General features: G+C 72.1%; 2 protein-coding genes across 3 annotated transcripts in view; one reads left to right on the top strand and one right to left on the bottom strand.

Moving 5' to 3' along the window:
- Positions 1 to 8,677, top strand: part of ZFYVE9 (zinc finger FYVE-type containing 9) — a 63,385-nt gene extending 54,708 nt beyond the window's left edge. The window contains 9 exon segments of the mRNA XM_029046733.2: positions 3,318 to 3,542; positions 3,943 to 4,025; positions 4,801 to 4,905; positions 5,935 to 6,085; positions 6,382 to 6,462; positions 7,237 to 7,399; positions 7,761 to 7,866; positions 8,121 to 8,297; positions 8,447 to 8,677. Coding sequence (XP_028902566.1) covers positions 3,318 to 3,542; positions 3,943 to 4,025; positions 4,801 to 4,905; positions 5,935 to 6,085; positions 6,382 to 6,462; positions 7,237 to 7,399; positions 7,761 to 7,866; positions 8,121 to 8,297; positions 8,447 to 8,608 — 1,253 coding nt within the window. The 3' untranslated portion in view covers positions 8,609 to 8,677.
- A 1,295-nt stretch (positions 8,678 to 9,972) lies between these two features.
- CC2D1B (coiled-coil and C2 domain containing 1B) lies at positions 9,973 to 22,728 on the bottom strand. Of its 2 annotated transcripts, XM_029046552.2 has the most exons (21): positions 22,592 to 22,728; positions 16,722 to 16,866; positions 16,455 to 16,564; positions 16,234 to 16,338; positions 14,702 to 14,833; positions 14,309 to 14,611; positions 14,132 to 14,207; positions 13,796 to 13,876; positions 13,500 to 13,624; positions 13,155 to 13,227; positions 12,599 to 12,786; positions 12,372 to 12,500; positions 12,230 to 12,288; positions 11,966 to 12,082; positions 11,797 to 11,870; positions 11,620 to 11,678; positions 11,446 to 11,497; positions 11,229 to 11,328; positions 11,016 to 11,106; positions 10,653 to 10,782; positions 9,973 to 10,451 (listed from the first exon to the last, which is right to left on the bottom strand). In XM_029046552.2, exons 1-20 carry the CDS (start codon positions 22,649 to 22,651, stop codon positions 10,654 to 10,656), a joined length of 2,208 nt encoding a protein of 735 aa, XP_028902385.1. In that variant the 5' UTR covers positions 22,652 to 22,728; the 3' UTR covers positions 9,973 to 10,451; position 10,653. The 2 variants fall into 2 exon arrangements, with proteins under 2 accessions (XP_028902385.1, XP_039770590.1); XM_039914656.1 differs by lacking the exons at positions 14,309 to 14,611; positions 14,702 to 14,833.
- Between the last annotated feature and the right edge of the window lie 1,939 nt (positions 22,729 to 24,667).

The following is a 24,667-nucleotide window of genomic DNA, read 5'->3' as shown; positions in this document are numbered from 1 at the left end:
GGACCGGGTCAGCCTTGGGGGCTCTGCGCGGGGCGGGGGAGCCTATCGATTCACCTAGCTGGGGCTCTCGCCTCCTGCCCCTGGCCTTCCCCACCTCCATCCAGCACTGCTCAGGGTCCACGGGCTCCAGATCTGGGAACTGGGGAGAAACACTAGGACGTTCTGTCTCCCACCCTCTCCTCTTCCCTTACGCCTCCTGCCCGGAGGAGAGGCCGTCTTCTCCTCGGGACAGATAAAGACGCCCAGCGCCTGGTTTCGACCGCCGCGGTAGCGGGTCCGTCCTGGACGGGTCCCGGAGAGCCGGTCGGGGCCGGGGCCCGGCCCCACGAGGCCCCACCGGTGGGGTCCTGGACCGGTTGTTTATTAAGACTGAAAACAGATCTTCTGGTGAGCTGACTCCATTCAGTCATCCTTGCGGGTGCCTTTGAAAATGGAGTCGTTCCCATTCGTTCGGTCAGTCGTATTTATCGGGCGCTTACCGCGTGCAGAGCGCCGTACCAAGCGCTTGGGAAGTACGGTTCGGCGACAAAGAGAGACGGTCCTCGCCCGCGCCGAGCGCTTACAGCGTAGAAGCGGGGAGGCAGGCGTCGAAACGAGCAGACAGGCATCGATATAAATAAATAGAATTATAGTTGTGTACCTATATAAAGAAGTGCTGGGGGGCGGGGAGAGGGGGGTAGAGCAAAGGGAGCGAGTCGGGGTGATGCGGAGGGGTGGGGGAGCTGAGGAGGGGGGCCTCTTGGAGGAGGCGAGCCTTCAGTAGGGCTTTGAAGGGGGGGGGGGGGGAAGTGTGATTGGCGGATTTGAGGAGGGAGGACGTTCCGGGCCGGAGGTAGAACGTGGGCCGGGGGTCGACGGCGGGACGGGCGAGAGGAGGCCCGGCGAGAAGGCGAGCGGCAGCCGAGGAGCGGGCTGGGCGGGCCGGGTTGGGGAAGGGGGAGAAGGGAGGTGAGGTAAGGAGGGGCAAGGCGACGGAGACCTTTGAGGCCGCTGGCGAGGAGTTTCTGTTTGGAGATTTTTGAGCAGGGCGGCGACGTGCCCGGAATGTTTCCGTAGAAAGATCGTCCAGGCAGCAGAGTGAAGTGTGCACTGAAGTGGGGAGAGTCAGGAGGTTGGAAGGTCAGAAAGGAGGCTGGAGCGGTCATCCAGTCGGGATAGGGTGAGTGACTGTATCGTGGCTCTCGGGGTGGGGGAAAACCCAGTATGTTAGGGAGCCCAGCGCCTGCTGGATCAGAAACAGTCGACTTGCGGCTCTGGGCTCTCTCCCCCCCCCATCCGACACCCCGCTCTCCAGTCTCCGTCCCCGTCTCTCCCCCAGTGATCCAGCGAGGACAGTCGGACAACCGCCCGCCCCCGTCTCCCTCGGTGACTTGGCGCGGCCCGTCCGACACCTTCCCCGAGCGGTGTTCCGTGTCGGACGTAACCGGTCGTCTTCGAGTAGCCATCGAATCCGCGGAGCGTTATTTACGCCCAACTGGCTCTTCGTCCCTCTTCCGAGAATTCGAAATGCAGTCATTTGGCTTTCCCCCTTAGATGTTGGGTCCCAGCAGGTTATTCCGCTTCAGGCCCTTTCTATGAAACGATGAGCTGGTCTGGAGGAGAAAGGTTGGTCCGCGGCCCCGGCGCGGAGCGGGCCGGGGACGTGCCCTTCCTCGGAAGGCAGTTATCCTGCTCCAGAAGCCCTGTGAACTGCGGGCAGGAAGCGGCCTAGAAGGGCAGCTCTGGGCGGCGGTGACGTTGGGGACGATGGGGTTTCGGGTCTGAGGAGCGGGAACCGGCTCGGGGGCCCCGGGGAGGAAGGGAGGAGGCGGCTGCGGCTGGGCGCCGGCAGCGGTCTCGTGAGTGAAGGGGGGATATGATAGGCTTCGGGTGTTGGGCCCCGTGCGTACTCCTCCCCTCCGAATCCTCTGAATCGAGCTCCCCGGGCAAGTCTGGGGAAGCCAACGACCCCGGCTGGCCCACTGCCCGGGGATCGGCAGTTGGGCCGGTCCCATCGGGGAAAGGATCAGTTTTCCTTCTCCCTCCCTCCTCTCAAGGGATTGACCGTGTTCTAGTTTTTAACAATGGCAAGAGAGAACGCTGGGATCTGCGGACGCATTGGCGTGGGTTCGCGAGCGCCGAGGCCCGCGCCCGCCTTCTGCCGGAGCGCCAGGTGGCGGACTGTGGCGTTGAGCCCCCGACCCCTCTCCCCCGGCGTGATGCCGGCTGGGCTCCTGCGGCCCCTTGCCCTACGGCCCCCAGGAGGGGGTTCCCCCGGGTTCATCCGTGACTCCCTCTCTCCCCGGGCCCCGCATTTTACCGCATCCTCGTCCCCCGCCCCGAAGGCGGGGTGAAGCAGCCCCTCCGGGGACGGCGCCGCCGGGTCGTCGCGTCTCCGTTACGGACCGGCCCCTCGCTCCCCTCCGGCCGGAGGACCGCCCAGGCACCCCCAGCTCGGAGCCGGGTGTCGGGGGAAGGGGACGAGGAGGGTCGGTGGAGATGGAGGAGTTGTGATGATAGCGTTTCTTGGGCGCCCGCCGGGTGCAGTGCCCCGAAGGCGTTCAGGAAGCCGTGAAGTCACCCGGTCGGTCGATCGGTCTCTGCCGACGGCATTTAATGATAACAACGGTGATGGCGTCGGTTAGGCGCTTACTACGTGCCCGGCGCCCTTCCCAGCGCCGGGATAGATACGGGGCCATCAGGTCGTCCCAGTGGGGCTCACAGTCTTGGTCCCCGTTTTCCGGAGGAGGGTCACCGAGGCCCAGAGAAGTGAAGCGACTCGCCCGGAGTCCCGCGGCCGACAAGCTGCGACGAGTGGGGATCCGAACCCTTGACCCCCCCCGACTCCCGAGCCCCCGCCCTCGCCGCCGCGCCGCCGGCCGCTGTACCGCGTGCTTGGAAGGGGGGAATACGGTAGAGTCGGTGGGCACGAACCGTGCCCCCGCGGCCGAGTGGGGGAGACGGACGTAAAACCGTCTCCTGACAGGAAAGGCCAAGCGAGCAGCCCAACCAAGAGCCGACCCAACACGTATACGCGAGCCCCGCGCCGGGGGGTGCCAGAGGGCGGCTCGAGCCTGGGGTGCCGGCGAGAGCGAGCCGTCGCCCCGGGGTCCTCTCCGCTTCGCTCGCCCGTACGTCCGCCCACGGGGGCGGCGGTACCGGGGGCGCCGGGGCGCCGGCCGGAGCGAGACGTCCCGGAGGGCGAGCCGGCACAGCGGGTCGCCGACGGTTCCCGTCTCGGCCTCCCGGGGGTTCGACCGGGGGCCCGGAGGTGTGCCCGGCGGCCGCCCGGCTCGGCGTGGCCCCGGGGAGGAGGACTAACGCGCGTCTCGTTTCAGGCAGCGTCGTGGGCAGCTTGGGGCACTCGTTTTTCAGCCAGAGTTTCCTGGGCAGCAAGGAGCACGGGGGCTTCCTGTACGTCACGGCCACGTACCAGTCCCTGCAGGACCTGGTGCTCCCCACCCCGCCCTACCTGTTCGGGATCCTCATCCAGAAGTGGGAGACGCCCTGGGCCAAGGTGTTTCCCATCCGCCTGATGCTGCGGCTCGGAGCCGAGTACCGGCGTGAGTTGGGCGCCCGGCCCGGGAAGCCCGGCCCGGGCCCGGTCGGGAGGGAGAGGGCCGGCGTGGGCCCCGGGGGGCGGGCCGGGCCCCCCCCACCAGCGGGAGGGGACCCGGCCGGGACCGTCGACGAGCGGGGGGATCCACCGGGCGGCTGCCGTCCTTCCTAGAGCGGCGGCTTCCGGAGGTGGGGGAGCCGGCCCTCCCCGCCCGCCGGGAGGCCGGGCCGGCGCGGGCACCGCGACCCGGGCCGGGCCGCCCCGGGGAGGAGCTCCGAGGACTAGATTTTTACAGCCGGGGACCGGCCGTGCGTCGGGAAGGGAGCGGGCTCCGACCGCCGAGGTCGGGCTTCCCGGCCGCCCCCCCCCCCCCCCAACAGGTCTCGTCCTGTCCGTGCCCGCAGTTTACCCGTGCCCGCTGTTCAGCGTCCGCTTTCGGAAGCCCCTGTTCGGAGAGACGGGACACACCATCATGAATCTTCTCGCGGTAAGTCGGCCGTCGCGGCGGTGACTTGGGGCGTTGGTCGGAGGCCTGGCGCGGGCCGGGCCCCCGTGCCGGTGGCTCAGGAGAGGGCGGTAGGACAGGGGTAGTATTGAGCGAACGCCCCCTGAGGGCAGCGCACCTGACTAAGCTCCCGGGGAAGCCCGGAGTGGAGCAGAGACGGGTTTCGCCACCGGAGCCGGGCTGGGCGGCTTCCGGTCGCCGCCGCCGCCGGCGGAGCCGGCCGGGAGTCGGGAGGGAAGGCTCCGAACGGCCTGGCCGACGGGTCCCCTTGCCCGGGGGCGGCCCCGGCGAGAGGGGGTCGGGGAGGAGAGAGGCGGGGTCGGTATCCCGCGGAGCTCAGCCGCGGGCAGGCGGCCCGTTCGGGGGCCCTTGCGGGCCCGGCGAGCTCAGGGAGCTCGGCGGGCAAGACGGCGCCGACCCCGGGGGCGCCGGCCCCGCGGACGGCGGGGCCGGCTCCGTCGGGCACCCCAGAGCCCGGAGCTCGGGTTTCTCCCGCGGGCACCTCCGACCCGCTCCCGGCCGGGGCCGGGACCGAGGCCCTGCGGTTGATGGGGTGAGAGGAGCCACTACTGGAGGTTCTGGGGCCGGGGCGGCGGGGGCGGGGGCAGCGGCCCAGCCCCGGGCGGCTCGGCTCGGCTCTCGGGCAGCCGGGGCCGACGGGGGCCTCGGGGACCCGGCCGTGCCCTCCCCGCCCCGTCGGGAGGACGGTCGCCTCGCTGATGGCCGTTTGGGCGCCCTTGGCTTCGCATCTCCCCAGGACTTCAGAAACTACCAGTACACGTTGCCGGGGGTCCAGGGCTTGGTGGTCGACATGGAAGTGAGGAAAACCAGCATCAAGATTCCCAGTAACCGATACAACGAGGTAAGACGTCGGTGCGCCCCGGGAACGGCAGCGGATCGCCCGGGCTGCGAGGTGCGAGGGTCAGGGTGCGCCCCGACTCCCGCCGTGCCGGCCGGCGAGGCCCGGGGCCGGCCTCTGCGCCGCGGCCGCTGCTCCGGCCCCGTTGTACCGTGTCGGGTTCCCGTGGGAGTGCGAATCCCCGTTCCTCTTGAGAATGGTTCGGCGGCTCAGGCGTCAGCCCCGTCGGACTCCCGCAGCCTCTGTGTGCGCATCCGAGGCCCCCCCGATACAAATACCGACTCGGGTGCCCGTCACCTTTTCCCTCTCTGTCCCTCATCTGAGGGTCCGTCTCTCCCTCTGGATCGTTACCTCCTCGAGGGAAGGGGTGGCGCCGGCCGTCCCCACCGTACTCTCCCCAACGCCCGGAGCTCCGCACACGGCAAGCGCTCGATAAATACCGTCGATCTGACGGCGGAGAAGGCCTCCCGCCGCGTCCTCCGCCCGCCCCGGGTGGAACGGAGGCCGACGGGACGCCCCGGGGAGGCGGAGGCGGGGCAGCTCCGCCTCCCGGGCCTCGGAGCCGGGCCGGCGAGCGGCGGGGGGGGGGGGGGGGGGGGGCGTCGGCGGCCGCCTGGGCCGCGGAGGCGAGGACGGACGGTCGGCGGCTCGGGGCTCTGGCCGTCTGAGGCGGAGGCGGCCGGGCGTGGACGCTCGCGGCGACTCCCCGGGGGTCGGGTCGCCCCGCGCCCGGAAGCGGGGGCCTGCAAGGAGCGGGGAGGAGCGGGCCGAGACGGCGATCCGCGGCGCGGGGGTGGCGGGCCTGCGGGGGAGGGACGGAGGGGACGCGTTCCAACGTAGAGCGGTTGAAGGGAGCCGGGGCCCCCCGGGTCGCTGCCGACGGGAGACGGGGACGGGGAGACCAATCAGCTCAAGTAATCTCAGCCCCCGGAGCTCCCGGGGGCCGGGGAGGGGGCCGGGGAATTGCCGCGGGGAGCCCGGGTCCCCCGGCCTCGGCCGCGGGGGCCGGCTCACCCCGGGTTCCGCTTCCAGATGATGAAGGTCATGAGCAAGTCCAACGAACACGTTCTGGCCGGGGGGGCCTGCTTCAACGAGAAGGCGGATTCCCACCTCGTGTGCGTCCAGAACGACGACGGGAACTACCAGACCCAGGCCATCAGCATCCACAACCAACCCCGAATGGGTGAGCCTGCCCGGCGGTGGGGGCGGCTGCCACGGCGGGGCAGGTGGGGGCGGGATCGGGAGGAGCGGCACCGCTCGGGGGGGCCCGGGGCCCGGGGGAGGGCTCGTCACCTCCGGAGCGGCGACGGCGACTCGGGAAGCCCGGAGCCGAGCGGATCCCCCGCCGTCGCCCCGGCCTCCGGGGGAGCCCCCGCTCCTCGGTTGCCTCCGTGGGGCGCGGGCCCGGGGCCCCGGCGCGGCTCTAGGCCGTCGCTCGGCCGACGGATCGAGACCGAACCCGTCCCCCGTCCGTCGCAGTGACCGGCGCCAGTTTCTTCGTGTTCAGCGGAGCGCTGAAAGCCTCTTCGGGATACCTGGCCAAGTCCAGTATCGTGGAAGGTAAGGACCGGGCCACGGGCGGGCGGGAGGCCGCCTCCACCCGGGCCTCGGGCGGCCCCGGCGGGGCCCCGGGGGGGGAGCGTCGGGCCCCCCCCGGCCGCCTCCTCTCCGGGCGGGCCAAAGGAGCGGGCGCGAGGAGTCTAGGCCCGGGAACCCGGGGCGGGGAACTGGGGGCAGAATGCTGAAACGGGGGGGCCGCTGGGGATTTGCCCGGCGGGCGGGGGAACCTCACGTCGAAGGCCTCCAAACCCGGCCTGAGGCTGACTCGTGGCACGGCCGTGTCGATCCAGCTATCCGACCCGGCCCGGGGGGCCCCCGGCCGTGCCGTCCCAGGGGAGCCGGAGCGGTCCGAGTGACGCGGGGCGAGGGGGCGGGCCGGGGCACGCGCCGGCGACGGCCCGGCTCCCGGGGAGCGGCCGCCTGGGTCAGGGATCTGCCTCCGCCTGGGCGCGCTCAACCTGCCGCCGGGGGCCCCGGCGACCCCCGCGGCCGCCGTCCCGCCGGACCCTCCCGGCGGTCGACGCCGTCCGGCGTTCGGGTAGTCGTCGATTCCGTCTGCGTAGAACTTTTCGATTCAGACGAAGAAGGTGGATGACGAGAGGCAGGGAAAACGTAACGTGCACGCGTGCCCCGGGCGCCGGCGCGCGAGGAGCCACGCGTTGGGGGATCGACGGCAGCCGGGCGCCGGGGCCCGGCTCCCCCTCCCCCCCCCCCCGCCTCCGCCCCGGGGCGCGGCCGGGCCCGGCCCCGATCCCTCGGGCCTTCCTTCCCCAGACGGGGTGATGGTGCAGATAACGGCCGAGAACATGGAGTCGCTCCGGCAGGCGCTGCGGGAGATGAAGGATTTCACCGTCACCTGCGGAAAGGCCGGCGCCGAGGACCCCCAGGAGCACGTCCACGTCCAGTGGGTGGCCGACGACAAGAACGTCAACAAGGGGTGAGGAGCGAGGGAGGGAGCGGGCGCAGCCCCCGGGCTCCGGGACCCGGGCCGGGAAGCCCCCGGGGCCGGGGGAGGCGCGCGGTCGGACTTCTCGGGGACTCTCTGGGGGCCGGCGGGTGAAGGAAGGAGGCGCGCGGCCGCGCGCGGCGGGGTGACGGAGAGGCGGTCCTCTCCACTCGGGAAACGAAAGGCTTCGGCCCGGCGGAGCCGGGCGGCGCCCGCCGGGGGGCACGGAGCCTCCCCCGGCGCCGTTCGGCGTGGCCGCCGCGGCAGCTTCCGGGCCGCCCCCTCGGTCGGACCGCTCGGCGGGGACGGTCTGGGGGCCGCCGGCCGCCACCTCCCTCCCCTCCCTCCCCAGGGTGGTCAGCCCCATCGACGGCAAGGCCATGGAGTCCGTAACCAGCGTGAAGATATTTCACGGCTCCGAGTACAGGGCCAACGGCAAGGTCATCCGGTGGACGGAGGTGAGGAGTCGGACCTCCCCGTCCGAGACCCCGCCCCGGCCTCCGTCGGGACCGTGGGCGCGCCCGCCCCGGCGCCCCGACCCCGGACCGCCCCGAAGACGCCCCCCCCGGTTCCTCCCCCTCGCGTCTCGCCGAGCCGGGACCCGTCGGGCCGTCGGGGCCGGGGCCCGGGCCCCGCCCCCCCGCGCTTGACGCGAGGCGGGCGGGCCGGCGCTCCCGGCCGGAGCGAAACCCCCTCCTCCCTCTCGGGGCAGGTGTTCTTCCTGGAGAACGACGACCAGCACGGTGGCCCGAGCGACCCGGCCGACCACAGCCGGCTGACCGAGCACGTGGCCAAGGCTTTCTGCCTGGCGCTGTGCCCGCACCTCAAGCTGCTGAAGGAGGACGGGATGACCAAGCTGGGGCTGCGCGTGACTCTGGACGCGGACCAGGTGGGCGAGCGCGCGGGACGGGCCCCGAGAGCCCCGCCGTCCGCTCCTCGGCCCCGGAGGCGGAGGCGACGTACCGGGGGCTCCCCGGTCTCGGGGCGGGCGGGAGGCGTCCGGCGGCCCGCGAGCTTTCTCGTCCCGTCTCGCGGCAGGTTGGCTACCAAGCCGGCAGCAACGGGCAGCCGCTGCCCTCCCCGTACATGAAGGACCTGGACAGTGCCTTGGTGCCGGTCATCCACGGGGGGGCATGCCAGCTGAGCGAGGGCCCCCTGGTCATGGAACTGCAGTTCTTCATCCTGGAGAGCATCTCGTAGGGCCGCCGGCTCCCCCGCCGCCCGCCCGCCCGCCCGGGAATCATTTGCACTTTAAAACTGGAAGATTAAGCTTCGGTTAACGCTATCGATGGGGGGGGGGGGGGGGGGGGGGACGGGGCGGGGGGGGGGGCCGGGAGCCCGGGAGGGCCCGCGCCGTTCCGAAACTCGGTCTTGTATGCGTCGTCGCCCGAGGACGGGGACGGCTTCCGCGCCGAGGGACGGCCCCTCCCCCCTCGCCGCTCGTCCCGCTCCGTCGCCGCCTAGACGAGAACCCAGCGGGAGGGGAGGGTCCGAAGGCGACGTCCGAGGTCCCGCCTCCTCGGGCGGCGGCGGTCCGGGGCCGGAGGCCCGCGCTCGGCCCGCCGCCGGGCTCGCGGCTCCCCGTCTTGGGTCCGCCGGGCCGTCCGCCCGCCCGCCCGCCGGCCCGACTGGGGCGGCGCCCTCCCCGCCCGCGTCCCGATCCCCCCCCGGCCCTCCCTCCCCGGGCTCTTCCTGCCTCCCGCCGGCCCCGGCGAGGGCCGGCTGGGCCGCCCGGGGCGTCCGCCCCTTCTCCCCGGAGAGGCCCGGGCCCTCGTCCCGCTGGGCCGGTGGGGGTCCGTGACGGTGGAGGTGGCCCGCGCGCCGGGCTGGGACCGGAGCTCCCCCGCGGGCTACCCGAGGGGAGGCCGTCCGTCCGCCCCTGCCCGCCCCCCTCCAACCCGGCGAGGGCGTCGGGTTTAGGCCGGGCCCACGCGTCGGCGGTGCCCTCCTCGGGTCCGCCCTCCCCCCGGGATGACCACCCCCCCACCCCCCACCCCCCCCCGTGCTTCGCTCCAGCTCAGGCTAGCGCACGCCCTTCCCCGACCCCCAGCGACCCCCCACCCGGGGTCCCCGCCGCCGAGGGCCCGACCCGCCCTCCGGCCCCGAGGCCTGCCCGGTCCCGGGGCCGGAGAGGGGCGGGGCTCGGCGGCCCGCCCAAGGCCGGGGCCTGGCCGGGCCCCCCGCCCCCTCTCTCGGCTCCCACACGAGCCGCGTGCAGTTAGACGGCCCTCGGCCCAACTTAGCCGGACGGAGGGGCCCGCGCCGGCCGGGCACGGGGCGTGGGGGGGGAGGGGGTCCGCGTGGCGGGCGCTCCGCCCGGCCGCCCGGGGAGCGGGCGCCGGCCTCGCCCCGGTCCTCCGCCCGCCCGACGGACCCTGGGCCGGCAGCCCCCCGTCCCCCCCGCCGCCCCGTGCCCTTCCCGGTTTGAGTGGCGGGTGGAGGTCCCGCCGCCCTCGCCGCCCCCGGCGGAGACCGCGGCGGCGCCCGCCCCGCGGCCCCCTGCGCCCGAGGGGCCGGCGGGATCCGGGTCGCGCCTCCTAGTTAAACTGCCCAGAAAATCGGGGTTCTATTTTTGGTTTCGACATGTAGTTTTGTATATTAAATGGACCGAAACTGCACACTCCTCCCGTCTCCCTCCGTTCGGGAAGACGGAGTCACAGACGGCTCTGTCGGGGCCGGGCCGTTCCGGGGGCCGGGGGCTCCGGCGACGGGCCCGGCGCGGGCCGGGCGGGGGGAGCCGGGCCCCTCCTCCGCTCTTCCGATCCGGGGGCGCGGCGGCGGGCGGTCGGCGGCGAAGGCACGGGTTCGGCGGGGCAGGGAGAGGGAGCCGAGCGGGCGCCCGCCCGTCCCCCCGCGGCGTCGGAGCCCCGAGAGGCAGGCGGTGGGGGGGTCGGCGGGGGCCGGGGGGGGGGGGGGCCGTGTCGGGGAGCGGCTCGAGGCCGGGGAGGCTCCCCATCGGGGAGAGGCCAGGTTAAGGGATCCATCCGCCGGGACCGGCCCCGCCCCGGCCTCCGGCGGCGGGCGCCTCTCGGGCGCCGGGACCCTGGAAGAGAAAGCCGAGGTTGGGACCCGGGCCCCGGCCCCCGGCTCCAAAGAGGGGAAAGAGGGGCCCCTCCGAGTCCGGGCCCGGAGGCCGGGGGTCGGACCGTGCGACCCGGCCCCTCGCTCCAAGAAACCCCCGCCGGTTCGGGACCGCGGGGACTCGAATCGGAATCCGGCTTCCCCTCCCGCCGGCCGCACCCACCTCAGGGGCCCCGGGACTCCAAGACCAGCCAGTTCTCGGTGACCGTCTGCACGTCCCGCCCGCTCAGGGGCTCCCTCAGCCTCACTCTCACCTCCAGCTTCCCCCCGGTTGGTCTCCGGCCATCCAGGACCTGCCGAGAGCGTGGGGAGGGGAAGGACGGACGGACCGGGGACCGAGATGCGCGCGGAAGGCGGGGAGGACCGAGGCTCCGGGATCTCCGGGCTCCGGCCGCGAGGGGCTCTGGAGCGGGAGAAGCTGCCTCGGCTCGGTCCCCGCTCCGAGGGAGGGCCGGAGGGCCGGGGGCGGGCGGAGACGGGGCCCGGCCCCCGGCCCCCGGCCCCCGGCCCCCGCTCTCATCCTCACCTCCATGATCTCCCGGACCTCACAGAGCGACTCCAGCTTCTCCAGCTTCAGGTGGGCCGTTCCCACCGACCTGTCGCTCCGGAAGAAAGACCTGGGGGGTGGGGTTGGCGGTGACCCGGCGGGGTCCGGGGAGGGGGAGGGTTTAGAGACGAGAGGGGCGGGCGGGGGCCGGGGCCGGGGCCGGGGCCGGGGCCGGGGGGGGGGGAGTCTCACCCTTTGTGGAAGATCTCGAACTTGAGTCCTCTGGCCTGGACGGCCCGACGGAAGCTGCGCTGGTTGCGGTTGATGCTCAGCTTGAAAAGCTGGTCGAACTCTGGACGGGGGAGGGGGGAGACGGCTGTGAGACGGCGGGGGCCGGGCCGGGGCCGGCGGCGGGGGCACGCGACGCGAGATGCCCGGGGCGGGCCTGGCGGCGGCACCCGGCCCTCACCCGGGCAGTTGGTGTTCTTCACGACGGCGGTCTTGTCTCTCTGAGCCCGGTCCTGCGGAGGGGCCGGGCCGAAGGCGAACTGAGTCCGGAGGGGAGACGGCGGGGAGGGGAGGGGAGGGGGGGCGGCGACGGGGGCCCCCCGGCCCGCCCGCCCGGGGCGGCCCCCGCACTCACCGCACTGGGGTAGGGGAACTCAAACCGCACGAACGCGTCCAGGTCGTCGGGCCTCACCCCTGGACGGGGGCACGGGGGGGAGGGAGGAGGGAGGGGCGTCAGCGGTCGCCCCGGATACCCTGCGGCCCCCCCCCCCGCCCCCCCCGGGGGGGGGGGGGGGGCGGGGAGGAGCCGGACCTGGGGGAGCAGGGAGGTTGAGGCCCCGCACGACGAGCAGGTGCATCTCCGTGCTGTTGAGCTCCGAGAAGATCCTGCGGAGGGAGGGGGGAGGGGGGGAGGGCCGAGGGGGTGGGCCGCGGGCGGTGGGCCGGCCCCGGCCCCCGGCCCCCGAGCCCGCCGCCCCCACCTCACGGTGCGGAAGGTCCTCTCCTCGAAGCGGTGGCGGGGCGGGGGGCGGCCCTGAGCCCGGGCCAGCTGCACCATCTCCACCTGCGTCTCGGCGTCCCGGGCCAGCTTCTCGAACCTGAGAGGGGCGCGGGAGGGGTGACGGGAGGTCGCGGCGGCCCCCCCGCCCCCCGGCCCCGGACGGACGGATGACCCCCCCGACCCCCTCCTCCGCGGGCCGACGGGCGAGGCGAGGCGGCCGGGGCGGCCTCGGGCGCGCGCTCACCGGGCGGTCTCGGCCACGTCGCCCAAGTGCGTGAACCGGGTGGAGTAGAGCAGGCAGCGCTGCGGGCGGAGAGGGCGGCGGCGTGAGGCGGGCGGCGGGGAGGGCGCGGGCGGCGGGGACGGAGGGTCCCGAGGGATCGCACCTGGCGCTGTTCCCGCAGCAGCCTCAGCAGCCGGGCGGAGACGTCCTCCGCCCGACAGAGCCGCACGTCGGCGTGGTGCACGAGGACGAAGTCGTCGTCGTCGTCGTCGTCTGTCAACGGGGAAGCCGCCTACCTCCCCGCGGGGAGCGATCCCCACGGCTGGTGAGCCGCCCCCCCGTCCCCCGCCCGCCCCCTCCCCGTCCCCCCCCGCCCCGGGCGGGGCTCACCTCGGCGCCGCCGCCCTCGGGGGCCTCGGCCGCCCTCGGCCCCGCCGGCTCCGCGTCGCCGCCCCGCCGGGTCCGCGGAGCCGGCGTCACCTCCCGCTCCTCCCGGCCGGCGCTGGGCCGGGCCCGTCGTTTAACGTCGTTTCCCTCCGGGGGGCCGGGGGGCTCCGAGCCGGGGATCGGGGGGAATCCTGGACGGGACGGTCGGGGGGATCACGCCCCCTCCCCGTCCCCGCTGCCCTGCCCCGGGAGGGGTCCTGACTCCCGCCGGGGCCTCACTTTACCCTCCGCAAGCGAAGAGCAAGAAGGCCAGGGCGGGGCCGCTCGGTTCGCCTCCCCCACCGCCCTCGTCCCGAAGGTCGGCCGGGCTCGGTCCCTGCGGTCCCGGGCCCCGCCGCCCGCCGGGTCTCCCCCGGCCCCCGTCTCCCCGCCGTCCGCCGTCCGCCCCCCCGCCTCCCCCGACCGCCGGGAGGGCGGGCGGAGCCTCGGACCGGCCCCGCCCCCCGGCTCCCCGGCTCCCCGGCTCCCCGGCTCCCCGGCTCCGGGCTCCACCGCTCACCAGGCGGGACCGGCAATTCCGCAAAATTCACTTCTCCGCCAGCTTTACGGGCCCCGACGGCGCCTTGGTATTGCTGCGGTCAGAAGGCGGGGTCGGGGGGGCGGGGAGCCGCCGGGACAGCCCCGCTCCGAGCACCCTCTGCGTGAGGGGCTCAAGGCGAGAGCGGGGAAGCCGCCGCTCCCCCGGGGGGCCGGGCCCTCCCCTCCCCGCCTCCCGTGCCCCGGGCCTCCCGCCGGGCTCGGGCCAGAGTCCAGAAGCGGGCTCCCGGTCCCCGTTCCCCCGCCCCGCCCCCCCGGTCCTCCCGCCCCCCACCCCCCCCCCCGCCGCCCCCGGACCGGGCCGGACCTGGACGATCCTGTCGTGCATCCGGGCCTCGCGCTCCCTCCCGCCGGCCCGGGCCTGCTCTGCCGCCACGCGGTAGCGCTCCCGCCTCCGCTCCGGGGCCTCCAGCACCGACGCGGACCCGGGCGCTACGAGCCGAGGGGCGGCGGGGAGGTGGGGACCTCCGCCCCGCTCCCGCCGCCCCTCCCGGCCCCGGCGAAGGCGGGGGGCGGGGGGAGGGTTCCCGGTCGCGGCCCCTCCCTCGGTCCCGCCGTGGGCCAGGGGCTTGGGGGCGGCGGGGGGCGGGGGCCGGCCCTCACCTGGGGCTCCGGGCGCCGTCGCCGGCCGCGAGCGCTCCGGGCGGGGGGAGGGCGGCGGGGCGTCCCCTGGGCCTCTGGGGTCTGGGAGCGAGGGAGAGCGAGCTGCCGGGGGCCGGGGCGGGCGGGGGCCGCGGTGAGCCGTACCCCCGCCGGCCCGGCCCGCCGCCCCCGCGGGACCCCAGAAGGTGCCGTCTCGGAGGGCCGGAGGGGCCGGCGGGGGGCCGGGGGCCGGACGCCGTCCGTTCATCCGGTCGTCTCTGTCGAGCGCTCGCCGTGCGCCCCCGCGCTTGGAACGTACAGTTCCGACACCCGTAACTGAGCGCGGGGGTTCCTCACCCGGTGGCGGCGGTGGCATGTCGCTTAAGTCCACGGGCAGTCCCTGCTCCAGGGCGTCCAGCACGGCCCCGAACCTCTGCGGGGGGGAGAGGAGGGGTCGGGTGTGAGGTGAGGCGGGGGGGGGGGCACCAGGCGGGTCGGGGGCCGGGGCCGGGAGGGAGGGAGGGAGGGACCGACCTTGCCGATCCTCAGGAAGGCCCGCGCCCGCTCCGGGTCCCCGCGCTGCTTGGCCGCCAGGGCCGCGGCCCGGTACTGGGCCCGGCGCTCCCGCAGGAGGGCCGGGGCCCCCGGCGGCGGCGGGGGCCCGGCCGCCGCGGGGCGGCCCGGGGGGCCGGGGCCGGGGGCCGGGGCCGGGGCCGGACCGGGGGCCGCGGCCGCCGGCGGCGGTACCGTCCTCTTCCCCGCGGCCACGGGGGGGGGGATCTCATCCTCGTCGACGTCTCCGCCCTTCATCGCGGCGGCTAACAGCGTCTCCAGGGTCTGGGGGCGAAGGGGAGGTCGGACCACTCCCTCCATCCTCCCCCCCCGCCCCCCCCCCGCCCCCTTCCCCATCCCTCCCCACCCCCGAACCTTTAGGCCGCGCTGGTAGCGCCGCAGCCTGGCGGCCTCGCCCGCCTCCCCGGCGTTCCGCACGGCCTCCCGGTACGCGGCCCTCCGCTCCTCCAGCAGCCCCAGCAGCCCGCCGCCGCCCGCCGGCGAAACCTGCCCGCGGACACCCAGGTGGGGTCCTCCCCCTGCCGCCGCCTCGACGTCGGCGAGGAGGAGGGAGGTCGCGGCCGGCGAGGTGGGTTGGAGAGCCGCCCGCCGGAGCCGCGGGCGCGGGGGGGCCTCCCCCGGAGGGCAGGCGTGGCGGGAGGGAAGCCGAGGGGACCCGGGACGCAGCCGGGCGGGACCCGCGCGACTAGGGGAGGGGAGAGGGAAGGGGAGCCGGCGGACGCCACCGAGGAGGGGCGGGCACAGACCGGGCACGTACTGGCCGAGGAGAATCAAGGACCGAGAGCGTTTCGGGAAGACGGGGGTGATCTCGGCGCCAGAGGCGGCTGACGTGTCCGAGGGTGGAGCCCGGCCCCTTGACTGGACTTGGCCCGAGGAGGGCGCCGGCGACCCGGTGTTTGCGGGGGGAGGGGGCGCGTGCGTACGTAGGTAGAGAGAGAGAGGGAGAGAGCGAGCAGCGTCGAAGGAGCAAAGAGGCCCGTGTAGTCTGATTGAACCGGACCGAGGAGGAGAGGAAACGAAGGCGGCGGGGGTTTCCGATCCGTGTCAGAAGGCCAGGCGCGGGAAGGTGGGGGTGACAGCTGGAGGGGGTCGGGGGAGCCGGACACGGCCTTTCGAGCGGGGAGAAACCGAGGCGACGCTCGGAGACCGCGGGGAAAAAGCCGGCCGGGTGTGAGAGGGCGGAGAGGGCAGTAGGTGGGGGCGGCGAGGGCTTCCGGGGGGGCAGTCGGACAGGAGACAGGAGAGGAGAGAGGGCCTCCCGGCCGACAGCGGCGAAGCGGGAGACGGACGACGCAGAGCGGGTGCCGGCCGGGTCGGGGAGCGCCGGGGCGAAGGGGCGGAGGGGTTCCGGCGGGGGGGGCGGGGGCCACCGGGCGGTTCGGGAGGGAATTGGAAATTGGCCGGAGCCGACGTCGGACGCGCGGGCACGCGGGTCCGTGAGGGAGGGAGAGGAGAGGCGTCCGGCGGACGAGAGAGCGAAGGCCGTGGGACGGCGGGTCGCGGTCAGAAGTCGGACCCGGGGCCGGTGGGAACGTGGGGTGGTCGGGCCCGGGGCCGTGGCACGGAGGGAGAGGAGGGAGCGGCCCGGGGCGGGGCTCCCGTTCCGGGGGCTGAACTGGCCGAGTGACAGAGGGAGGCGGGCGAGGGCAGAGTGGCGGGCTGGCGGAGGAGGGGGACGGTCGGGGCTGGGAGGACTGCCGGGAAGGTGGCAGGCTAGATGCTGGGGGTCCACTATGCGTGTGCGGGCGTGTGCGTACACGTACACAAGCGGGGGATCTGAGGGGTTGGGGTCTCCAGGTCTCCGTGAGCCTCACAACGCCAGACCCGGCCCGGGGCAGCTCCCTCACCCCCACGTCCCCCCCCGGCGCGGCTCCGTCCGGGCCTACCTGGTTCCCCGGCGGGGCCGAGCTCGGGGCCGCCTCTCCCTCCGTGCTCCCCGACACCTCTTCTTCCCCCGGCGCTTCTTCCCCCAGCACTTCCCGCAGCTCCGCCTGCCGCTCCGGAACGGACCCGGGTCACCCGGGGCCGGGAAGGGAAAGGGGGTCCCCAAAACCCCCAGCCCGCTCCTCCCCAGCTCCCCGGTCCCACGCCCCAAACCGGGACGTACCAGCAGGTCCGGGTCCTCCTCCAGCCCTTCCTCCTCCTCCGCCGCCTCATCGTCGGGGTCCCTCACGCAGTCCTCCGCCAGCTTCTCGATGTGCTCCGTGGGGAGGGGCCCTGGGAGGGACGGGGAAGGAGAGCGAGGGTGGGGCGCGGGCAGGTGGAGGGTCACTCACGACGGCTGCTCCGCGGGCCCCAGGTGAGGTGGGGCGGGGGGGGGGGGGGGGCGGGAGGGGGAGAAGGGAAGCCCCCGGGCCCCGCCGCCCCGGCTCACCCTTGGCCGGCGGGGGCCTGTGCCGGCTCTGGGGGGGTCTGTCCTCCCCGGTAATGGCCAGGAGCTCGGCCTCCAGGTCGTCGTCCTCACCGTCCTCCACTCCCAGGAGCGGCTCCTCGGGCCTCGGGTCCGCGAAGAGCCCGAGCTGTGGGAGGAGGGGTTGGGTCGGGTGCGGGGGTCCCCCTCTCCCGGGGGGCCACGGCAACGGGGGGCCCAGCGGGCTCGTCTGACGGCCCTGTGGCCGGAACCCGTGACCTCGGGCGCAGAGGCGGCCGCCCCCAGGGTGGAACGGCCAGAGCTTCTGGGGGTGACTGACCACCCCTTGGCCCAGACTCTTCCCTGCTAAAGAGCTCAGCTCCAGCTGGGGTGGGCGGCTTCCCGCCCCCCCGGGGTTCCCCGGTCCTCGCCCCGGTCAGAGGGCAGGGTAGGCAGACCCCACGGAGCCCCGGGCAGGTCGCGGCGGATGGGGCGGGGCCGCCGGGGGGGGCGGTTCGGGTTGAACGGGGCCAGTCTTCCCCGACCCCGGTCCGCCGTCCCGACCCCGGGAGCGGCCGGGGGCCCCGGCCTTCCGCGAGCGGGTCACGGCCCCCGGATCCGCCCCGAGAGCTCGGGGCGACGCCTCGCCCGCTGCCCGGGCTTAATCGTCGCGGTATCCGTCGGGTGCTTACCCTGTGCCAGGCCCCGAACTGAGCACAGGAGTGGATCCAAGCTAATCAGGTCGGATACGGTCCCCGTCCCCCGTGGGGCTCGCGGTCTCGATCCCCATTTGACAGATGAGGTGACCGAGGCCCAGAGAAGACTCGCCCGAGGCCACCCGCGGCGGACGGGTGGCGCAACCGGGATCGGAACGCACGACCTCCTTATTCCCGTGCTCTGTCCACGACGCCACGCTGCTTCTCGCGGGGGGGGGGGGCGTCCTCACAGAAGCCCCCTTAAGCAATGGGGGCATCCGGGCGGCCCGCTCTTACTAGGGATGTATCCGTCCTTCGTGCTGGAGGTCACGCCACCCGGCAAGGGAATTCTCCCCCCCCCCGGGGTGCACGTGAGGCCAACACAGCCAGTGCGGGGCCCCGCAGCGGGGCCTGACCCCGCGGCCTGCGCGCACACGCTGACCGTCCCTGGGGCGGCGGGGGCGGCGAGGTCGGCAGGGTGGGGCCCGTGCTTAGGGCCCTTTCGTCTCTGGCCTCTCCCTCACCATCCCCTCAGACCTCCGCCCTGGAAACACCGCCCCTCTCCGAACCCTGCGGCACCCCGTCGGTCGGTCCGTCCGTCCCGGTTGTCCCGCGAGAGCGTGTAGGGGGTACTTCCCGGGGACGGGGCGCCGCGCCGGGTGCTTGGGAGTATCCGACAGCGTTAGCGAACACGGTCCCTGCCCTCAAGGAGCTTACAGTCTACTGGGTAGGACGCGCCGTGCTGAGCGCTCGGGAGAGTACGACAGAGTCAGTAGATGCGCTCCCTGCCCTCGACGTGTTTAGCCTTCCGAGGGCAGAGCACCGTACTGAGCGCTTGGGAAAGGGGTTATCGGATAGGATCCCTGCCTCTCTAGTGGGAGAGACAGGTGGGGTGTCTAGGATGGGTACAGGTGCCACGGGTGGCTTTAATAATTAATTACCATAACCGTGGTGTCGGTTGAGCGCTTACTATGGGCCAGGCACCGTACTAAGTGCTGGGGTAGATGCAAGGTAATCACGTTGGACACAGTCCCCGTCCCATTTAGGGTTCACGTTCTTTACCCCCATTTTACAGATGGGGTAACCGAGGCACAGAGAAGCGAAGTGACTTGTCCAAGGTCACGCGGCAGAGAAGTGGCGAAACCGGGATTAGAACCCAGGCCTGGGCCCCTACCCACTAGCCCTGGCTACGCCTTAGGGGTCCCTAAGAGTTTTTGGTACGGAAGTGTCGGGTGGCATCGGCTAAGTGTTTTAGAGGCGGTTGAGAGGGTTGAGGCGGAAGGCCTCCTGGAGGAGTGAGGATTCCAGAAGAGCTCTAAGATGGGGAGGCCCCGGGGCCGCCGGATGCGAAGCGGTAGGGAGCCGGGTGCGAGCGAGAGGCTGGCCTCGGGGGAGGCGGGCTGGAGAGGAACCACGGACGCCGAAGGAGCGGTGGTGCGGTAAGAGGGGGCATCGCCAGAAAGCAGAGGGGGCAGGAAGAGCGGCCGGAAGGCCCCGGGCGAGAACTTCCGCTGGATGCGGCGAGGAACGGGCCTCCCGGGTCTCGGCCCCGTCTTTGGAACGCCCTCCCCGGGGGTCTTCCTCTGGGCTTCGCCAGCTGGCTGCCGCGCGGCTGCGGCCCAACCTCCCTCACGCGGTCCCGCCCCGGACTCCCGGCGGCGACCACAGTTTCCGTAGGAGGAAACCGGTTTTCGGGTTTCAGATCTTCGGTAGCCTTGACGCCCCCCACCACCGGCCGTCCGGGGCGGGGCGGAAATGATTCCGACAGAGTCGCCCGAGGGTCGGTGGATCGTGGGGGGAGAGAGGAGAGGCGCCCCGGCCTCGGGTTTTCAGTACCGCGACTGCCCAGCCGCGGCTCTCCCCGTCTTCACGGCCCCCTTTGAAGTCCCCCCTCCTCCTGGAGGAATTCCGCGATTGCTTTTCTTCTTCTCCCCCGGTCATCTCGGCAGGACGGAACCCACACTCTCCGCCGTGCTTCTGAACTGACTGTTCCCCATGCGCTGCTCTTTGAGCCCTTATCCATTTTTCCATTCCCTTTTTCCTCCTACCTAGACACAGCTTTCCCCCGCTCCTCCCCGCTGGAGGCCACGGGTCTCGGGGTATTTACTGAGCATCCGCCGGGTGCAGTGTGTTGTCTGACGCCCCAGGGAAGGACAAAACGTTCCCCGGCCCGCTCTCAAAGGGGGGAGACGGACATAAAAATATTCACCGACGGCGGCTTGGCCGGAGGGGTCAGACTGGGCGGAGAGGAGCGTGTGAGCGCAGGGGCCCGCGGCTCGGGGGCCTGGCCGGGTCAGGTGCCGGGAGCTCAGCAGGGAAGGCTGCCTGGAGGAGGGATTTCCGCGAGGGCTCAGAACGCGAGAAGCACTGGGACCCGTCGGATTCGGGGAGGGGAGGAGTTCCAGGCCGGAGGCGCGGTGCGGGCGGGGGACGGCGGTGGGCGAGGTGAGAGGACGGCGCAGTTAGAAAGTCGGGCTCGGGAGGACTCCGGAGAGCGAGCCGGCGGGGGGGTGGCGGGGGGGCGGGGGGGCGAAGAGATCAGATACGCAGACGGGGGGAAGCCGGGGAGCCCGGTGAGAAGATGCCGCCCGTCGCGGAGGGAGAGTTTTGCGGAGAGGAGGAGGAGGGAGTCGAGACGGGGGCCGGGCAGCGCGTCGGGCAGACCGTCCGCTCGGCGGCGGCAAGTGACGGACCGGAGGGTGCGGAGGCCGGAGAGCGGGAGGCCGGCGAGGAGGCTGCCACAAGCATCGGAAGGCAAGAGGTGGAGAACCTGGGCGGTCAGCGGGTGCGGGGCGGGCGGCCGTCGGGACCAAGAGGAAGGAGGGGGACCGGCCGCGAGGTCGGATTCAGCGGCAGACCCGAGGTGAGGATTCGGACAGCGGAGGGGTCCGGGTCGACAGGGAGGAGGTGGCTGGATCCTGGGTCAGGCAGGGTGGGAGGGTCGGTCCGGGAGTCGGAGGGTCTGGGTTCCGATCCCCGCTCCGCCGTGTTCCTGCTCCGTGACCCTAGGCAAGCCGCTTCACTTCTCTGAGCCTCAGTTCCCTCATCTGCAAAAACCTGCCCTCCCTCCTACCCAGACCGCGAGCGGTTGGCTCGTATCGCTTGCACCCGATTGGCTTGTGTCTACCTCGGCGCCTACGTACGACACAGTGCTTGGCACGCACTAAGTGCTTAACGGAGACCACGGTTATTTGGTACGACGATTATCATCGACACCTATCCAACTGAGGTGACCGGGACATCCCGGTGAAAGAAGTCCTGGAAGCGGGCGGCGGCAGGGATGAGAGCGCGCGCGGATCTGACGGGAGTTCGGGGCCCGAGAGGGAGTCACCCGCAGAGAGGAGGCACCGCGGCTCAAACCACGCGAGCAGATGAGCTGGCACAGTGGGTGTTCAGCGAGGAGGGGGAGGGGTCCGTCGATCAGCGGTTATTTCCTGAGCGCTTACTACGTCCACACCACCGCACTGAGCGCTTGGGAGGGTACAGCTCGACGGAATTAGCGACTCATTCCCCGCCGTGACGCGTTTCGCGGCCCGGAGGACGACGGGCAGAGGTGGAGCCGGTGAGTGAAACCCCCGGACGGTCGGGGGGGGGTGAGGAGACCCGAGTCGGCAGAAACCCGGGGGCTGAAAGGGTTTCCGGGGGGCCAAAGCGGCCGGGGCGGGGGGGGGGTCGTGTAGCGTCGGGACGGACGAGAAGCCATTTATCGACTTGTATTCGTGTCTGCCTCCCCCTCTGGACTGTAAACCCGTTGTGGGCAGGAAACGCGTCTGTACTGTTGTATCGCCCTCTCCGAAGCGCTCGGTCCAGGGCTCCGCGCACGGTGAGCACTCGAATAAGGGAATGAGTGAATGAACGAACGAACGAATGAACGCAGCCCTCTGGATCTGGCCGCAGGGAGGTCAGCGGGTGAGCTCAGGGAGCGCGGTCGTGGCGGAGTCGAGGGTCCCGAGGCCTGATCGTGGTGGGTCGGGAATACAGTCTCTTCCGGGAATCTGGAAGCGGAATAGGAACCGGGAGATGGGAAGATCTCCTCGAGGGCGGCGACGGTTGCCTATCCATCGGTGACATTCGGCGAGTGCCTATTGCGCGCGGGGCACTTACTGAGCGCTTGAGAAGGTACAGTACTGTAGAGTGGGTGGACGCGATCCCTCCCCACAAGGAGCTTACGGGCTCCGGGCGGAGACGGAGACTCGAATCAATCCGAGAGAGGGGAAATGGAGAAAAAGGAGACGCGGGGCCGGGCCGCCTAGCCAAACCGCTTAAGGGGTTCGCAGCCCAGAGCGTCGGGGATCCCCGGGGAGGGCGGAGGCGGGGAACGGGCCGGTCGGGAAAGGCCTCTCGGGCGAGATGTGGTTTTTTGGAGGGTTGCCGAGGCGGGGAGCGGTCCGTCGGATACGAAGGGGCAGGGAGGATGCGGGGAAGGCTTCGGCGGCCGGAGAGGGAGGAGATGGAGGGACGCGGGGCGGGTCGGCCAGCCGGGGGCACCGTCTAAGGGTCGCGTCCCGGTAGGTGTGAGGGGCGAGGCGAGGTTGGAGGGGGAGCCCTCGTCGAGGGCCTTAAAGCCCACGGGGTGGAGGTGGTTGGACGCGGAAGCCGATCCCTTCGTAATCACTGAGCGCTCGTCGCGGGCGCTTCGCGGAGTACGGTCCCGGGCGGGCCCCGGGGGCTCGCGGGGAGATGTGCGAACGATGTTTTCTTCGGGAAAAACGATCGGGGCGGCAGAGACGAGTACGGACCGGCGTGGGCGGGGGGGAAGAGGCGAGGCCTTCGAGGCGGGAAAGGAGGGCTGCGGGGCGGCGGGCGGGAGAGGAAAAGGTGGATCCTGGAGACGTTAGGGAGGTGTTTCGGGTCGGATCGAAGGTTTGGGAGGGATGAGGGCGGCGGGCTGGGGGGGAAGGCGCAGGTCTGGGGGTGGTGAGGCGGGGAGGACGGCGGGGCCGTCGGAGGGGACGGGAGACCCGCGGGGAGGGCGGGGCTTCGGCAGGGGCCTTCTGGAGCTACTCGGGGCGAAGCGGCGGGGGGCAACGAAGACCCTCCGTTCGCTCTTCCTGCCGGGGAGGAGGCCGCGGGGGCGGGCGGAGGACCGTCCTCGGGATGGGGGAGAAGGGGAGAGAGCCAAGAGGGGGCCAACGTTGCCTTCCCGGATCCCTCGCGGCGCCCGGTCCCGCGGCCTCCCCCCCCCGGGACAGCGGGTACCTGCTCGGCCGCCGCCACTCCGCGCCCCCGCGCCTGGGGGGTCTTCTTGGGCCTCGGCATCCCCGCTGCGGCTGCGGCTCCCGCGACGGGACACGCGTCCGGGGTCGAGGCCCGGCCGGGGGCGGCCCGACGGGCGGCGGTAGGACCCGGGGGCGGCCGGCGGCGCCGGGTGTCTCAGCGCGCCTGCGCCGCTCCTCCTCCCGCGCCCCCCCCCCCCACGTGACGGCCGAGCCCGGGGGGAGGGGAGGGGAGGGGCGGTCAACGGCCGCCCCGAGCCCAGCCGAGCCCAGCCGAGCCCAGCCGAGCCCAGCCGAGCCCAGCCGAGCCCAGCCGAGCCCAGCCGAGCCCAGCCGAGCCCAGCCGAGCCCAGCCGAGCCCAGCCGAGCCCAGCCGAGCCCCAGCCGAGCCCCAGCCGAGCCCAGCCGAGCCCCAGCCGAGCCCCAGCCGAGCCCCAGCCGAGCCCCAGCCGAGCCCCAGCCGAGCCCAGCCGAGCGCGCCCCAGACCCACCGCGCACGCGCAGCGTCCCCGCCTTGCCCGGGGCAGCCGCCCAACGCGGAGATTTAATAACAGTGATTGTGTCGGTATTGGTTAAGCGTTTACTATGTGCGGAGCGCCGTTCTAAGCGCTGGGGGAAGATCCAGGGTCATCGGGTGGTCCCACGTGGGGCTCGCTGTCTTCATCCCCATTTGACAGGTGAGGTCACTGAGGCACCCGGAAGGATTATAATAATGTTGGTATTTGTTAAGCGCTTACCATGTGCAGAGCACTAAGCGCTAGGGTAGATCCAGGGTCGTCGGGTTGTCCCGCGTGAGGCTCACAGTGTAATAAAAATAATGTTGGTATTTGTTAAGCGCTTACTATGTGCAGAGCACTAAACGCTGGGGGAGATCCAGGGTCGTCGGCTTGTCCCGCGTGGGGCTCACAGTCTTCATCCCCGTTTTACAGATGAGGTCACTGAGGCACCCAGAAGTGAAGTGGAGAAGCGGCGTGGCTCAGTGGAAAGAGCCCGGGCTTTGGAGTCAGAGGTCATGAGTTCAAATCCCGGCTCTGCCACTTGCCAGCTGTGTGACCGTGGGCAAGTCGCTTCACTTCTCGGTGCCTCAGTGACCTCATCTGTAAAACGGGGATGAAGTCTGTGAGCCCCACGTGGGACCCCCTGATTCCCCTGTGTCTACCCCAGCGCTTAGAACAGTGCTCTGCACATAGTAAGCGCTTGACTCGTGGCGGAGCGGGGATTCGAACCCACGTCCTCCGACTCCCAAGCCCGGGCTCTTTCCACTGAGCCGCGCTGCCTCCCGATCGTGGTCACGGGTTCTGATGCCGGCTCCGCCGCTTGTCTGCTGTGTGACCTCAGGTGAGTCGCTTCACCGGGCCTCAGTTCCCTCATCTGTAAGATGGGAATGGAGACTGTGACTGGGTCCAACCCAATTTGCTTGTATCCACCCCAGCGCTTAGTACAGTGCCGGGCACACAGTGAGCCCTCAACGCCATTATTATTATTACGTGTTATATTACAGGTAGGGGAAGCAACCGACTGTAAGGATGAGTACAGGAGTGCCGTGGGGGTGGAACGGGTAATTCCAAGCACTTTGGAGGTGCAGACTGGAGTGCGTAGGGGATGCAGAAAGGAGGGGGGGGGGGAGAGATGAGATGTTAGAGGTGATAATTATGTTTGGTTAAGCGCTGATTATATGCTAAGCACAGGGGTAGGTAGGTGCAAAATTATCAGGTCGGACACAGTCCCTGTCATCAGTCGGGCCCACACTCTTAAGCGAGATGAAGAAGAGGCATTTAGAGGCGAGACGAGTTCAGTAGGGATCCGAAAACGGGGCAAGGGAAGAAGGGAGAGGGAGGAAGGGCGTGAGCGAAGGGGTTGACAGTGAGAGAGAGAGAGAGAGAGAGAGAGAGATCGAGGTACGAAGAATAGGTTGGTGAGAGAAGAGTGAAGTGTGAGGGTCGGGGGAAGAAGAAGAGTGAGGTTGGTTAGATAGGAGGGAGTCGATCGAATCCCTAAAAACCGACAGTGAGGAGCTTCTGCCTGATGCGGCGATGGCTGGGCAACCCCTGGAGGTTTT

Source organism: Ornithorhynchus anatinus, chromosome 18 (genome assembly GCF_004115215.2).
Source record: "Ornithorhynchus anatinus isolate Pmale09 chromosome 18, mOrnAna1.pri.v4, whole genome shotgun sequence".
NCBI classification, from domain to species: Eukaryota; Metazoa; Chordata; class Mammalia; order Monotremata; family Ornithorhynchidae; genus Ornithorhynchus; species Ornithorhynchus anatinus.
This window is presented reverse-complemented; position numbering and strand designations above follow the sequence as displayed.

Bases quoted from the DNA above. Each gene is read 5' to 3' on its own strand.
- CC2D1B (XM_029046552.2), bottom strand. From the start codon at position 22,651: ATGCCGAGGCCCAAGAAGACCCCCCAGGCGCGGGGGCGCGGAGTGGCG. The intron at 13,877-14,131 runs GTGAGGAACCCC...CCTCGCTCCCAG, and splicing joins CATGCCACCGCCGCCACCGG to ACCCCAGAGGCCCAGGGGAC. The intron at 13,228-13,499 runs GTCCGGCCCGGT...TTCTGACCGCAG, and splicing joins TGCACGACAGGATCGTCCAG to CAATACCAAGGCGCCGTCGG.